The 13,430-nt window shown below is 48.4% G+C and overlaps 1 protein-coding gene across 1 annotated transcript; it reads right to left on the bottom strand.

The window, feature by feature from the left end:
• Position 1: 1 nt before the first annotated feature.
• On the bottom strand, positions 2-13,022 carry HYOU1 (hypoxia up-regulated 1). Its single transcript, XM_056509880.1, has 24 exons — positions 12,862-13,022; positions 12,594-12,687; positions 11,751-11,829; positions 11,391-11,545; positions 11,219-11,295; positions 10,223-10,404; positions 9,537-9,652; positions 8,582-8,765; positions 8,042-8,176; positions 7,088-7,170; positions 6,857-6,989; positions 6,385-6,572; positions 6,102-6,240; positions 5,939-5,999; positions 5,548-5,630; positions 5,210-5,398; positions 4,851-5,047; positions 4,596-4,683; positions 3,959-4,081; positions 3,550-3,683; positions 3,162-3,246; positions 2,379-2,631; positions 1,501-1,584; positions 2-1,003 (listed from the first exon to the last, which is right to left on the bottom strand). The coding sequence occupies exons 1-24, from the start codon at positions 12,923-12,925 to the stop codon at positions 945-947; spliced, it is 2,985 nt and encodes a 994-aa protein (XP_056365855.1). The 5' UTR covers positions 12,926-13,022; the 3' UTR covers positions 2-944.
• Between the last annotated feature and the right edge of the window lie 408 nt (positions 13,023-13,430).

Below are 13,430 nucleotides of genomic sequence, written 5' to 3' on the forward strand. Positions count from 1 at the left end.
CTGTCAGGAAGTGGCATTTTTATTTTTGGTTGAAGAGACCAGAATGGAGAACAATGTCAGATGCACATTCGCAGCCGTCGGACCCCACTCGTGTGTGTGGCAGCAGCAGGGACGGTCCAAGGAGGCAGGAGGTCACGGCCAGGGACAGGGAAGATCACACGATTAAGTCGGTCCAAGTGCACAAAATACCGAGGAAGAAAGGCAGTTGCCATTAGACTTTCCAGGTTTGGTTGTTTGATCTGTATCGCTGTCCTCGTGACTGACTGCGGGATGTGCCAACATGGCCCATCTTTCCCTCTCCTCTGCATTCAATGTTGCCTTTTCTGAACTTTTAAAACTGTAAACAGAATCTTTTTGTCAAGTCTCACTTGATGGTTTTTGGACTCTGCTACAAAGCACAGACACTTTTAACAGCCTATGGCAAACAGACATAGCCGTATCTCAAAGCACAGATCATCTGCCTTCCCAATTTTGTTCAACCTTCCCATGAATACAAGTATTAATAGACCTGCCACCAGGTGAAATCACACATTTGCTCTAAGTCAGTGCCTCATATGCAAAGACAACAGTACTTCAGGTCTATATCTCTGCAATCATCTTCACAAGAGGTGGGGGGCAGAGTTCCAAGTACCTTCCTACACCTTCAGATGTTTCTTTACTGCTTTCTCCCCATAGGAAAGTCACTTTGGTGACTTCTGTATGGAAACAGAGACAATTCTTGGTGGGCAGTCTGCCACACATAATAGAAGAAAAACAAAAACCAATTCACTAAGTTAGTAGAGGCAATATCCGCAGAAAGAACAAAAAAAATTTACATCTCTATCCCATTGTGTTGTCAGACTCTTGTTGTGTTCCATTTACATCATGACTAACCAGGTCCATAAGAAAAACAAGAAAGTAACTATGAAATAAATAGATGCTGACACTTGTGGGATTTCAGGGTGTTACAATTCATCGTTTTTCCTGCTTTCTCCTCCAGCTTCTGCCTTCTCTTTCTTGGACCCTGTGTAATGAAGCAAACTCAGTTTCACACTGCAGTGGTTTTCACAGCATGCAAAGCAGCACTGAGAGTCTCTGACATTTGCACAATTTGTCACAAGACTTGCAGTCAATGGTACAGAGGTTTTGGGGGTTGATACTCAGCTCCGTGGAGCTGAAGACAAGAGCTCCCTGCCCCTGTTAACAGTGCTGCCCTGGCAGCAGGAGCAGCACAGCAGTTGTCAGGCAGAGCCCATCTCACAGCCATGGGACTGGCTGCAAACTGCAGGGACAGGGGCACAAAGCAGCAGCGCTGCGTGAGAATTCCACTCTGAACAACAGAAACGTAGGAACAGCAAGGAACCAAGTCTTGTCTTCCTGTTTGCAGAATTAACAATGGATCAGCAGTCATGGGTTCTACCATCATACTATCTCTTAGGGCTAAAAATCTGCAAAGGAGCCCCCAGACACCTTGCAATTGCAGCTCCCAAGCTCCAGCTCATTAGCAAAGCATTTACCCACCGGAGTCTGATCCAGGCTTATCATCTACTGCTGCTTTCTCAGCTGTGGGAGGCTCCTTGGCTGGATCAATATCCTCCAGTTTATCTACGTTTAAAGCAGAAAGAAACAAAAGTCGAGGAAGAACACAAGGAGACAAGGTGAAAAGAGATTAGGTGAGTAAAGGTGAGGTTAAACCAGCCAGCTGTGGTGCCTCAGCTCCCTCTCACAGCAGATCACTCTAAAACACTCAAGAGAAGCACCATAAAACTGTTCTGTATTCCCCTTTGAGTGCCAGGCTTTATGCCCCAGAAGCCCTGGAGAGTGACTGGTCTCACAGGCAGGTGACCTTTGGAGCTGTGACTATGAGCAGACCCCTTGCTCAGCCCAGAGGAACCAGCAGGAATGCTGACAAACAGCACTCCAGACTTAAAAGGACCAGGGCACTTGGGACCCGAGGATCTTAAAAAGTTCAAAAAACCGCAAGTTCTAGTGCCCTGAGAGACTTTTTTTTTTCCCCTGGGGTCCATTTAGACCACAAATCTTTCTCATCAACAATTCATTCTACCCACTGATCTAGGGCAGGCTCAGTACACTGAAGTGCAGTCAATGGCTTATTTTTCCTAGAAGTCAACAAGCCAGCAAGACAGGTACTGACTATCCTGGGGGATTAATAAACAATTTCTATTTCTTCACAAAAAACTCAAATAAATGGGGGAGGGGAGGGGAACTACAATACATAGATTTTCCAGCTGTCTTTGAAAATTAAGAACAAACACTTAATATCACAGTTATCTACTGTCCTCCCTTCTTTACCTCCTGTCCAATCAAGAGAAACACCATGTGTTACATGTGGTAATTATATAATAGGGAGTTACATACTTGCTTCAAGCCTTACTTACCTTCTTGTTTCCCCTCCGTGGGAGGGATAGTATTGTCAGTCTCAGGGGCTGCTGTAGTATTCTTGCCTGAATCAGTTTTTGTGGCGTTCTTCTCTCTTTTGGGTTTAGGTTTTGCAAACTTGGCTTTGTTCAGGAGATACTGCACTTCCCTGTCCAGGGCTGCTATTTTGATCTCTATATCTTTAGAGAGCAGCACAGGTTTTTCAGCAGGAGTAAGCTTGTTCTGTTCAGCCAGCGTCTCATTTTTCCAGATCTGTGGGACGCAAGGGAAGAGGTGCTTTTGGAATGCTTCTGGCTCCCAGGAACTGCTATATATCACAGTATCTCAAAGTCACTGCCCCGACTATTCTGCTTTACTCAGGGCAGCTCTCTTCTGTGCTACATTTCCACCAACCTCTCAGTTCCCCAAACAAAGGGCACAGTCAAACAAAACCCAGTGCCTGCCTTTAAAAACAAAGTGCACTCAGATCACTGGGCTCCACCCCCACCCTGGAGACAATTCCACATCAACACAGGAACCACGATCTGCCCCAGACACGATGGGGTCAGGCTGGCCACTAGGAAACACTGAAGCACACAAAAGGTTTGCTGGTGGCACAAAAACAAAACGTGCACATTCTAATCCATGACCTTGAGTGAAAGTATAGTGTGTATATATATATATAGATATAGATATATAGATATATATAGATATATAGATATATATAGATATATACACACACTATATATAGTATAGCCAACCCAAACCCTGCCCTCCCCCAGCATCACTCCATCCTTCAGTACCGTTGTTTCATTGATGGCTTTTTCCAGTGTACTCAGCTCCACTTCTGTGAATATCTGGTCAGACTCTGGAATCATTCGGGCTCCCCTTGTAGATAAGAAAGCTTATTTTTGTGAAGCCAAGCAGATTGCACTTTGGCAACTCTGTGGTTACAGCTCCAGCAATACAAAAACATCACAACAACCAGGTTGGACCCTTCCTGCCCCCCCTTTTGGACAGAGCTCATGTGTGCCTGTTCACAGGTCCTGCAGAGCAGGACACCAGGGAGCAGAGCTCTGTTTGCCTTTTCTCAGAAAGTGCCACTGACTTTCACATTCACTCTGGTCTCTTTCTGCTGGCATCTCCTACATGACCAGTTCCATGACATTCCTTCCCAAAGCCTGCCCTTACCTGAGAAAGATGGTGGAGTGATTGAGCAGACTTTCCAGAGCAGCCAGGTGTTCTGGCCACTTTCTCCTTTCCTCAACACGGAAGAAAAGGTTCCTACAAAGCTTTTTCAGCTCTGAAAGCTTGTCTTTTAGCTCCTGAAAATGGGGGAGAGGAGAAAGGAGACAGTTAGTTTGATCACTGTCTAACATTGGCAACTTCAGAAGTTATAACTGCATTTGTTTTTCACTCAAAAGAGCCACATGACTAAGCTTTCAGTCAACAGGTTCCTGCTGAAACTCTTGTGGGAACATCAATGGCTGAGACAACTTCTTATTTAATTCTGTGCATAATGCACTGAGGAAGCAAGAAACTCTCAAGAACCAGATTACAAAGGCTCTGTCAGACTCTGTGGTCACTTCCACAGCAATACCTTTGTTGCAGCTGCATAGCCCTCCTCCTCCATCCAACTGGAAGCTTCACTAAGCTTTTTGGAAATTTCTTCTCTCTGCTCCTCTGTTGAGACAAACTGATACTCCTCTTGGTAAAGCTTGTCCTAAAAAGACAGAGAAAGCAATCTAGTCAAACACCACTGAGCCTGGAAGCATAAAACAACCAGAGCACTCATTTGCAACTGGGCTGGGGTGCTGACTGCACCCTCCCAAACCTGAGCCATGCTCCTAGCATTGCCAGGAGCACAGTGGTAATACACCAGGTACAGATACAACCACATCCCATAATGGTAACACTGCAACAGCCGTAATTTCACACACACTTAACACTAGTTGCTCCTTCTGCACACCAGTTCCTGAGAAGCTGTAGCTTCTTTACAGTCTGGGGGCAATTGTTCAATGTGTTAGACATGCTGAAGGGAAACTTTATTTTGTATTGAGGAAACACGGGCATGGGAAACCTAACAGCACTAGAAAAAGTGACTAAAAGACAAAACCTGGGCCCTTCAAATCAGCTGCCCCCAGCTCAAACAATTCCACTGCACTCAGATCAGCCAAAAGCTGTGCAAAACACTTCTGCTCTCCTGGAATTCTCATTTCTTTATATTCCACTCTCACCTGGGTCTCAAAGATGAATGACTCCAAGCTGTTGGCTGATTTTTCTCTTTCCTGTTTCTCTAGATCTCTGATTGTCAAATCTTGGAGTCTAACATGCAAAGAGAACAGAAATCAAAGGTAGCAAGTGCCTTTGGTTGAGCAGCACATCACACACACTGGCTTCTGAGGTCAGGAGCACTCTATCTGAGCCACCACCATTCCAAAGCAACTCTCTTTATCTAGAGTTCTAACTTAGCAGAGCCATTTCAAATTTACCTTTTCATCGAGCTCTTCAGTTCATCTTCCTCCAGGTCAGGCACATCATTTACATCCAGCTCCATGGTGATCTCATGGACAAGCTTCTGCTTCTTGGGTGCTTTGATCTTCTCTTCCTCTGTTTTGGTAGCTGTGCTATCACTGGAACTTTTGGATGGTTCTTCCTCTTTTGCAGTTTCTCTATTTTCTTTGGGACTCTGTAACACAATTATGTTCTTAAGCAAGGCAATAAATTTTCAGATTCTACAACTTTTTTCAAAGGCAGGGCACATCAGAGAGGGGAGAATTCCACTGAGGAAATGCCATTTCTTAACCAGAAATTTCTAGAACCAGTCCCATTCCTTCAATCTGATGCTCACCTGAGGCTCCAATTTCTCGCCTTTTTCCTTTCTCTGTGACTCCACTTTTGGAGAGGCAGTTTCTGCTTGATCTGAAGACTGCTGTTTCTCTTGTCCCTGCTCTTCACCAGGATCTACAGTATGGCTTTTCTGGTCTTGCTTCTCCCCCTGCTCTTCTTTACCTGTTTCTGCAAGGCTCTCCTCCTCTTCCTGGTCATCACAAGCAAGTAAAGGGGAAAGCAAAACAATGTTTTAAATGTGGAAACTTCATGCAAGGTTTCACAGAACAGGTAATTCTATATAATTGCCACAGCAAGACAAAAGGGCTTCCTTCCAGTAGCAGTCACCCTGGGGCTCACCTGAACTGAGTCTGTCAGGTTCTCTCCAGTCTCTGGCGTAGGCCCACCACCCCCAAACAGGCTTGAGATAGTGTTTCCAAGTTCTGTTGATGTGAGACCAAAAAATTCAGAATGTTAGGTAGAGGAAGAAAGTCATCTTCAGCTCTCAGTCCTTCCCCTCACAACTGCAGGATCACAAAGGGGCTTCCTTGGTGGTGTAGGTGAGCTTCACACACTCCAGCCTCATACTTCTCCAAGCTCCCTCCGTGTCCTTGTGTGCACAGACAGCCACACATACAGTCTGACTGGGTAATGTGCACACCCCAAACCCAAAGAAACACAACACTTGTAGTTATCTCAGCCACTACAGGTAACAAAACAGTCAGTACGAATATCAAAGTTCTGCATTTACTTGTCAGTGTTGACTCCTCCTCCAGCTTGTCTTCCACCAAGGTCTCAAACACCGATTCCACCTTGGAAATAGAATTTCAGGATTAGTTTTAAGGAGGGACCTGAGAGAGGGACAGAACTGAAAAATACATCAACTGACAACTATCCCAACGAGTGGTGCTTACCCGGTCCAGGCTCAGTACACCACTCTCATCCATGTTGAAGTGTGCTTTGATGCCTTTGGATTCATAGTCTGAGTGCTTCTTGAAACTGTCCCCAACTCCCTTTAGCCTCACAGTAGTGAGATTGAGAGAACCAAAAACTCTGATGACACAGAGACAAAAGCAGAGAGAGAACTCAGGATAACAGTGCTGCAGAACAGCCAATCCCTGCTCTCACTCACGCTGCTGGCGACGGCAACTGCACAAAGCCACAGAGCTGCCAGCTCGGGAGCTGGGCTCAACTCACCGCAGCTCATCCTGGCTCAGGAACGTCAGATCTCCATAGTTGACATAGAACTCAAAGTCATCTGTGTAGCGGTTGAAAGTGATCACTTTGCGCTGGGGATAGGGCGCCATGCGCTGGAATAAAATCCTCTTGTTATGCTTTAAACTCCTGGATTTATCATCTTCCTCAACTTCACGAGTAAACTCCACCTGCATCACAAACAGAAAATAAGATGCCAAACTGTGGCATCTTACATCAGCAGTGTCCAGCTGCTCTGCCTCTTGCAAAAGTCAGGGGGCAGGCAAATATTCCTCAACTGAGATTTGCATATGCCTGGCTCCTTGGATACTGCATTTCTATTATAAAGATGACTTCCTTCTGCATTCTTTAGATTGGCAGGAGGATCTCCAGAGCTTCTATACTCAAAGGAACCTGGATTGCTTCTCCCAGCACAGCCCATCCCCTGCACAAGAGAAGGAAAACCAGAAGTTACCTGGATAGGAAACACAGCAGCATCCCGAACAATGAAGGGCTTCACCTTAAAGGCTTTGCTCAGAGCAGCTGCCTGATAGACTGCACCCATAGCAGCAGCCTCATCAGCATTGATATTCTTGCCCAGCTCTTCTCTATGAAGCAAAAAGCAACAGACATGGAGTTTGCAGCCTCTACATAAACAGCAGCTTGTCAATGGGAGACAGACTAGAAGGGGGCCTCACATACTCACTTGCCCACAGCTTTCAGCAAAACCTCCTGCACTTTGGGGACCCGTGTGGCACCGCCAACTAGAATCACCTGGTCAATTCCATCCTAGGGATTGGAAACAGTCACCTTGTCTTAAGAAAGCAATTTTGGAAAGCTGAGTCCAGGGCTTCCTTACGCTCCTTCCCCGGTCACCACATGCTGACATGGTGCTCTAAGAACACCCACACTACACCCTACTGCCCCGTGCAGGCCAGCGCCCAACAGAGCTCAGATGGATGTCAGCATGCCAGCAAGGAGGCACCTGGGATCAGGTCTGTCCAACAGTGACAACATGACCGTGGCTTCAAGCCACCTGAAACATGGGGCTTGATTCACAATTAGACAAACTCTACTTCCGTGCCACAGGAAACAGTGACTCCAAGAGTTGTCTGGTTCTGAGCAGACAGAAATCCAGACTCTGAGAGGTAACTCAGTGTCTTGTGTTGAATACCAGAGCTGTGGCACCCTGGAAAGTGAGCATTTAACCCACAGTGACTCCCTCCAAAAGACTGCCTCAGGTCCAAATGCAGCCCACAACAGGGCTCCCTTTAGGGAGGCTACGGAGAAGCCCAAACACCCATAATTCTGTTTCCAGGCTCATTCAATTTAAAACTTTGGGAGTGAGACCAGAACCAGTATCTAAGACAGAGGAAACATCATTATTTCAAACCTACAGCACAAGAGTAAAGTGTTTTAAGACAAAGGAACCCCTCCTCCAAGTGTCTAATTTCAGGTGGATAGTGCAGGGGAAGTGTGACACACTCCTGCTTGACACTGCAGCAGGCAAACTCTTTGCAGCACCAACAACACTGTCACAATAGCAGGCATCTACCTCCTAACAGTCCTGATAACATAACCATTGATGCCTCAATCATGATGTGGCAGCAGCTCCACACAGAGAAGCTTCAGGCTTGGCAATGCATTTTCTTAAACACACCATGTTCATCGCTGCGCTACTCAGAGCCTGCTGCACGGGTCCTGGGACGCGCTTGAACAAGTCAGAGCACAAATCCTCAAATTCTTGCCTTGAGACCTTGGCCTTGAAGTCAATGTCATCCAGTAGTCCCTCAATCTGTCCGGAAAAAAAAAAAAAAAGTCAGAATGAAATTAATTGTGGAGCATTTTCCAAGCAAAATCTTTGCTCAGTGTGCAAAAAATTCTGACTTTTGTAACACACATCAGACCTGACCACACTCATCTGGACCCTACCATTGCTAAGGTGATGAGAGGATGGAACATGGGTGTAACAGACAGCTTCTCTCAGGGAAAGTTTATTTAACATCCTTGACACGAACAACTCTTCTTCAACCCACTCAATCACCGGTGCTACCAAGCGGGCACAAGCTGAGAGGGACCACCAGGAGCGATGCTCCTCAGCAGAGCTGCGCTGCAGAGGGACAGTGTTCCCTTACACCAGTCCTCAGCCCACCCCACAGCCAGCCCAAAACACGCAGGAGCCCCCAGCAGCAGGTCAGACCTGCGCCATGTGGTCGGCATTGGCGCTCAGCACGGTTTTCAGGCGGTTGGCCTCCTTCAGCAGCTTGGCCATGGCCCGAGGGTTCCTCCGCACGTCTTTTGAAGGGTGCTGCTCATTAAAGAGTTTGGCCAAGTAGTCCCGGAGACGAAACTCCATCTCTAAACCACCAAGAGTACGGTCAAACCTGAGCAAAATCATGAACAGAGGTGTAATAACCAAAATCAAATTGAAACGCAAACAAATTTCATGTATTATTTCACAAATATGCAGAGCAGCAAGTTGTCAAAAGTAGCTGCACTATTATCAGCTGTGATGATTGTGAAAGAACAAGTGTTGTCCCCAAAACAGCATATTATAATGAAAGAAAGAAAGGTAGAAATAAGAGATTTACCACCACAAAAGCCTTTCAACAGGAAATTTCATTATATTTTAGGTAAACACCCTATTGCCAAGCACGTCGAACAGCTAAGAATCCAAAGGACAACTGTATCAGGTCCCAGGTATTTTCTTGAAAACAGCAAAATAAATGCTTTGGAATTAAAACTGCTGGGTATGCACACCACCTGCCTCTTTATTTGGAAATGCATTAAGTACACTACATTTTCATTCCTCTCTAGAAATGTGTTTCTCTTTTTCCAGCTGATACACTCAATAAGATTACATGAAATGGAATAGGCTTACATGGCTTGAGGGTACCAAAGGCAAGGCTTAAAGCAAACTAAGTATACTGGTTCCCTCCTAGGCTCCTGGAAGTCCTCAGTTACCTTTTGCAAATGACAGTAACACCAAAATTATTCCCAACTGGAGCCTTCTTGCTCTAAATGTTTCCCCCTCAGCCATCCAAATTACTGCACTAAAGCCTTACTGCAAAATTCTACATGATAAAGAGATTGTGAAACAAATGGTTTCTTTCCTGAGACCTGTGGGATTTGTGCAACTCGTGTGGAATTCTTACCCAATGCCTTGGATCTGCAGTTGAGGTTGGGTTCCCGAGTCCTTAGTTTTCACTGTCTGATACGTAACAATTGTACAAACAGTGCTTCCTGCTCCCATGTCGTAAAACATGATATTCTGAAAAGAAAAGCTGGGACTGTGAAGCAGAAACACCTGGATATCCCCCATGAATAAGGAAAGAACCCTTTCAGTGTGTTACAGGCCACAGCCATCCACTCCCTGGACTGACTTTACATCCTAAGGGGAGGACTCATACTTTGACCAAGCATGGGTGATATTCAGGGTCATGTTTGACAGGAGACAAGAAAACTTCTAATCTATTCCATAGCTCAAAACCCAAAGTTTAGCTCTTTCTTTAGCCTCAGGAAAATCAAGTACTTTGGAGTCAATGTTCCAATGCTTCAAGTAATCACTGCTGTTATTTTCCCCAGCTGATGGGCAAGAAACAAACACAGGTTTACAAAACAGGAACTCCCAGGACCTGCCCTCACTCCAGGAGCTTTCAGGCTTCACCATACACAGGGTTTGATCTCTTTGTCACAAGATGCGTGATGAACACATGAAAACAGAGGAGACTGATTGATCAGCAGAGTCCACTATAAGCTCTTTTGATTTTTTTATGCAGCATTTTCTTCCCTGCATGGAGGCAACTTGGCAGGACCCTCCACATCTCCCAGATGCACCTACCTGTGCTGTGGTATTGATGTCTTTCCTCCTAAACACCCCATAGTTCAATGCTACAGCTGTGTTGTCGTTGATGAGCTGCAGCACCTTGAGGTCAGCCATGCGGGCGGCGTGCAGGACTGCTCTCCTCTCCGCCTGGTTGAAGTAGGCAGGGACTGTGATCACTGCATCTTTGATGGGCTGCTCTGAAACAGATGCAGGGAACTCTGCATCAGTGTAGCCACATGCAAAGACTCACAGAATGCAGCCCTGCAGCAGCAGCCAGAAGCCCTAGGGATGAATCTCTGTATCCTGCTGAAACCAAGCAGACCTGGCCTATTCACACAAAGCTACAAGTCTACTGACGTCTCCTTCATGTGTCAGGATACTCTCAAATGCTCTAGGTAGCCTTCCATTTCAACAAATACTATCTTCATGAAGCCTTACACTGTCACTGGATCATCATCATTCTCCAGTAATGGAGTGACCACATGACAAAGCCACCTAGTAATTTATCCACTTTTCATTAGTATGGTACTTCACTAGCAACACACCATGAAATATGCATGACAGCCTCTTCTCTCTTAGCAAGTTTCACAACAAAGGGCCATTTTTGCTCTTTTAGTTCAGCTCCAACAGCAAGTTTCCATCCCAAACAGCCACAGTATAACCTTCACAGAGCCACTTCCACCCTCCCCCTGCAGCCACCTCCCATGTGCCTCTACTCTGATTACACATATGAGAAAGAAAACATTTCACTTTTCTCCAGAGACTGCCTGTAAGGCTCCTTCATTGCAAGGCTAGGTGATAAGTGGGGTGACTGCCCCCAAGAGTAGGACTAAGATCCCAAACTTGCATCATGGTAGAAACAAACGATAACTGGATAGCTGCTAAGTCTTCTTACAGCCTACAGCTGGAGAGAACCAACATCCTGTTTTTAAAAACCCTGGGTCTCTACTCCAATCCTACAGTGTAGGAACACATACACAAACAGACAAAAAACAGCTAAATCCTTCCAACCTGCAAATTCCTCAGCCAAACCGCGTGAATAGTTCAGGACCATCCCCAGCATCTCCTCAGGAGAATACTGTATTGTTCTACAATAGGAAAGAAAAGCATGGCATCAACAGTGAGCTGCAGAAGACTGACAGCTGAAGTCCACCCCACAAAGAACCTAAAAGCAGCCACTTACGAGGACAGCTTGAAGATAACAGTCTGTCTTGTCTCATCCTTCACCAGCTCATGCTCTGGGAATCGGGACTGGTACAGAGCCACGTGGGGATTATCGATCCGCTTACCCAGCAGATCCTGGAAGTATCGGAATGCCACCTTGGGTGTCCTTATGGACTGCAAAAAAGAACCACATCACCCACTTGCATTGCTTCAGTAACGCTGCTCTCAAACCATCCCCTCCCAGACTATGTGGGGAACAACTCTTGCTATGGAAATAGGAGCACACAGCCTCTACACAGAGGCAAGAAAATAATAAAACACTGGCTCAGACATTGACCACAACGTGGGATACATGTACTCTGCAAACAGGAGCTCTTACCATCCCCAGCGCGCTATCACCAAACAGACGCTCGTTCTCCTTCAAGGAAACAGCCACGGGTGTTTTCCTTCGTGACTCTCTGAGGAGAGAGAGGGAGGAATGAACCACCTGAAATAGGTGAACAGTCCAGTCTCAAGTGAAGAAGGATGCTGTTTCCAATCCAGAACGACTAAGAGAAGGTGCTTGGAGAGGGGAACCGGTCTCTGCTCAGCTGAAGGGCTACCAGAGAAGCCCCCTCCCCACCTTCAGTGCTTCGATGAGATTATTTTTGCTTTCCCCCACTCATAAGCAAGACAAGACGGTTCCCTCATCCTATCTCTGACTTCCAAATTCCAGGGAGGTAGGTGAGAAATGTCCTTGTTATCCCCAGAATCCCAGAAACTGAGGACATTCCTGATCATGTCCTCTCTCACCTGCGGATTCTTCACTCAGTGGCCTGAGGACGGGCTGCAGCTGAATGCAAGAGATTACCTGCGCTACAAACGCGGGCTTTGAACAGCAGCAAAACAAACCTGGCTCTGGGCTCCCGGTGGGGAGCTGAGGATCAGGGAACAGGTGGGAACTGGGGGCCCTTTTGGGTTTGCACCACAGCGTGTCCTTGGCCACGGGGCTTTCGGCACTCCTTCCAAAGGTACTCAAAGGCACCCACCTTAAAGGTGAGTTAACAAACTGCCCTGCAGCTGCCCACCTGGGGCAAGACTGAGGCACAAGCGTGCGTGGGAGGAAGGGAGCGTTCCTCTGCAGCAGAGGATCAGGGATGGCCGAGTCCCAGCCGCCGCCCGCTGCCGGGGGCTCCAGACCGAGCCCGGACCCTCCCACGGCAGCGCCGGGACCGCCGCTCACTTGTTCAGGACGATCTCCATGGGCACCCCAGGCTTCACGATGGCGATCTTCATGGACTCACTGCCCACATCCACCGACATTACCGCCACCGGATCTGCAAACAAACCTTCGGTGAGAACCTGCTCCCGGTGCGGGGTGCCCGGACAGGCCGCTGGGGCGGCACTTAAGCACCGGCCGCCTCTCCCCGCCGGCCCCGCACCGTCGGGGTCGCGGCCCAGGCTGAGAGAGCCCGGGAAGCCGCCCCCTGCCCGCACCGTCCCACACGTACCTGCGGCGGGCAGGAAGCAGGAGAGAAGCAGCAAGGGCAGCGCCCAGCCGCCCGACCGCGCCATGCTGGGCACCACTCGGCTGGGCTCGGCTCGGCTGCACTCGGCCCGGCCCGGCCCGGCGTGCGGAGCAGCCCCGCCGCGGCGGCCCCGCGTCTGGCCCCGCCCCCGCCTCACGCGGCACGCGCCCATTGGCGCGGCTGCCGAGGCCAGCCTCGCGCTCCAATCCCGCAGCGCGCTCGCGTCCATTGGGCCACGTCGGGGGAAGCCGGAAGTAGTCACGAATGGAAGCCGCGGTCCCATTGGCCGAGAGCATCGGGGGCGGGGTCTCGTGGGCCGGCCTGAGCCCGCGCGTGCTGGCATCACACGTGCGCCTGCGCGCGAGGCTCACAGCAACTGAGCCACGTGCGCTCCACCTGCCCCGCCTGCGCCCCCTGGCGGCCGAGACGCGCCTCGCAGCCATGCCGCGCCCCCGGATAGACCGCGCCCCCAGACCCCGCCCCGCCCCGGGCCCGGCCCGGCTTTGGCTTGACCCGGGTTCGGCACGGCTCGGGCTTGGCGCGGCTCGCGT

This window comes from Oenanthe melanoleuca, chromosome 24 (genome assembly GCF_029582105.1).
Source record: "Oenanthe melanoleuca isolate GR-GAL-2019-014 chromosome 24, OMel1.0, whole genome shotgun sequence".
Taxonomy (NCBI): domain Eukaryota; kingdom Metazoa; phylum Chordata; class Aves; order Passeriformes; family Muscicapidae; genus Oenanthe; species Oenanthe melanoleuca.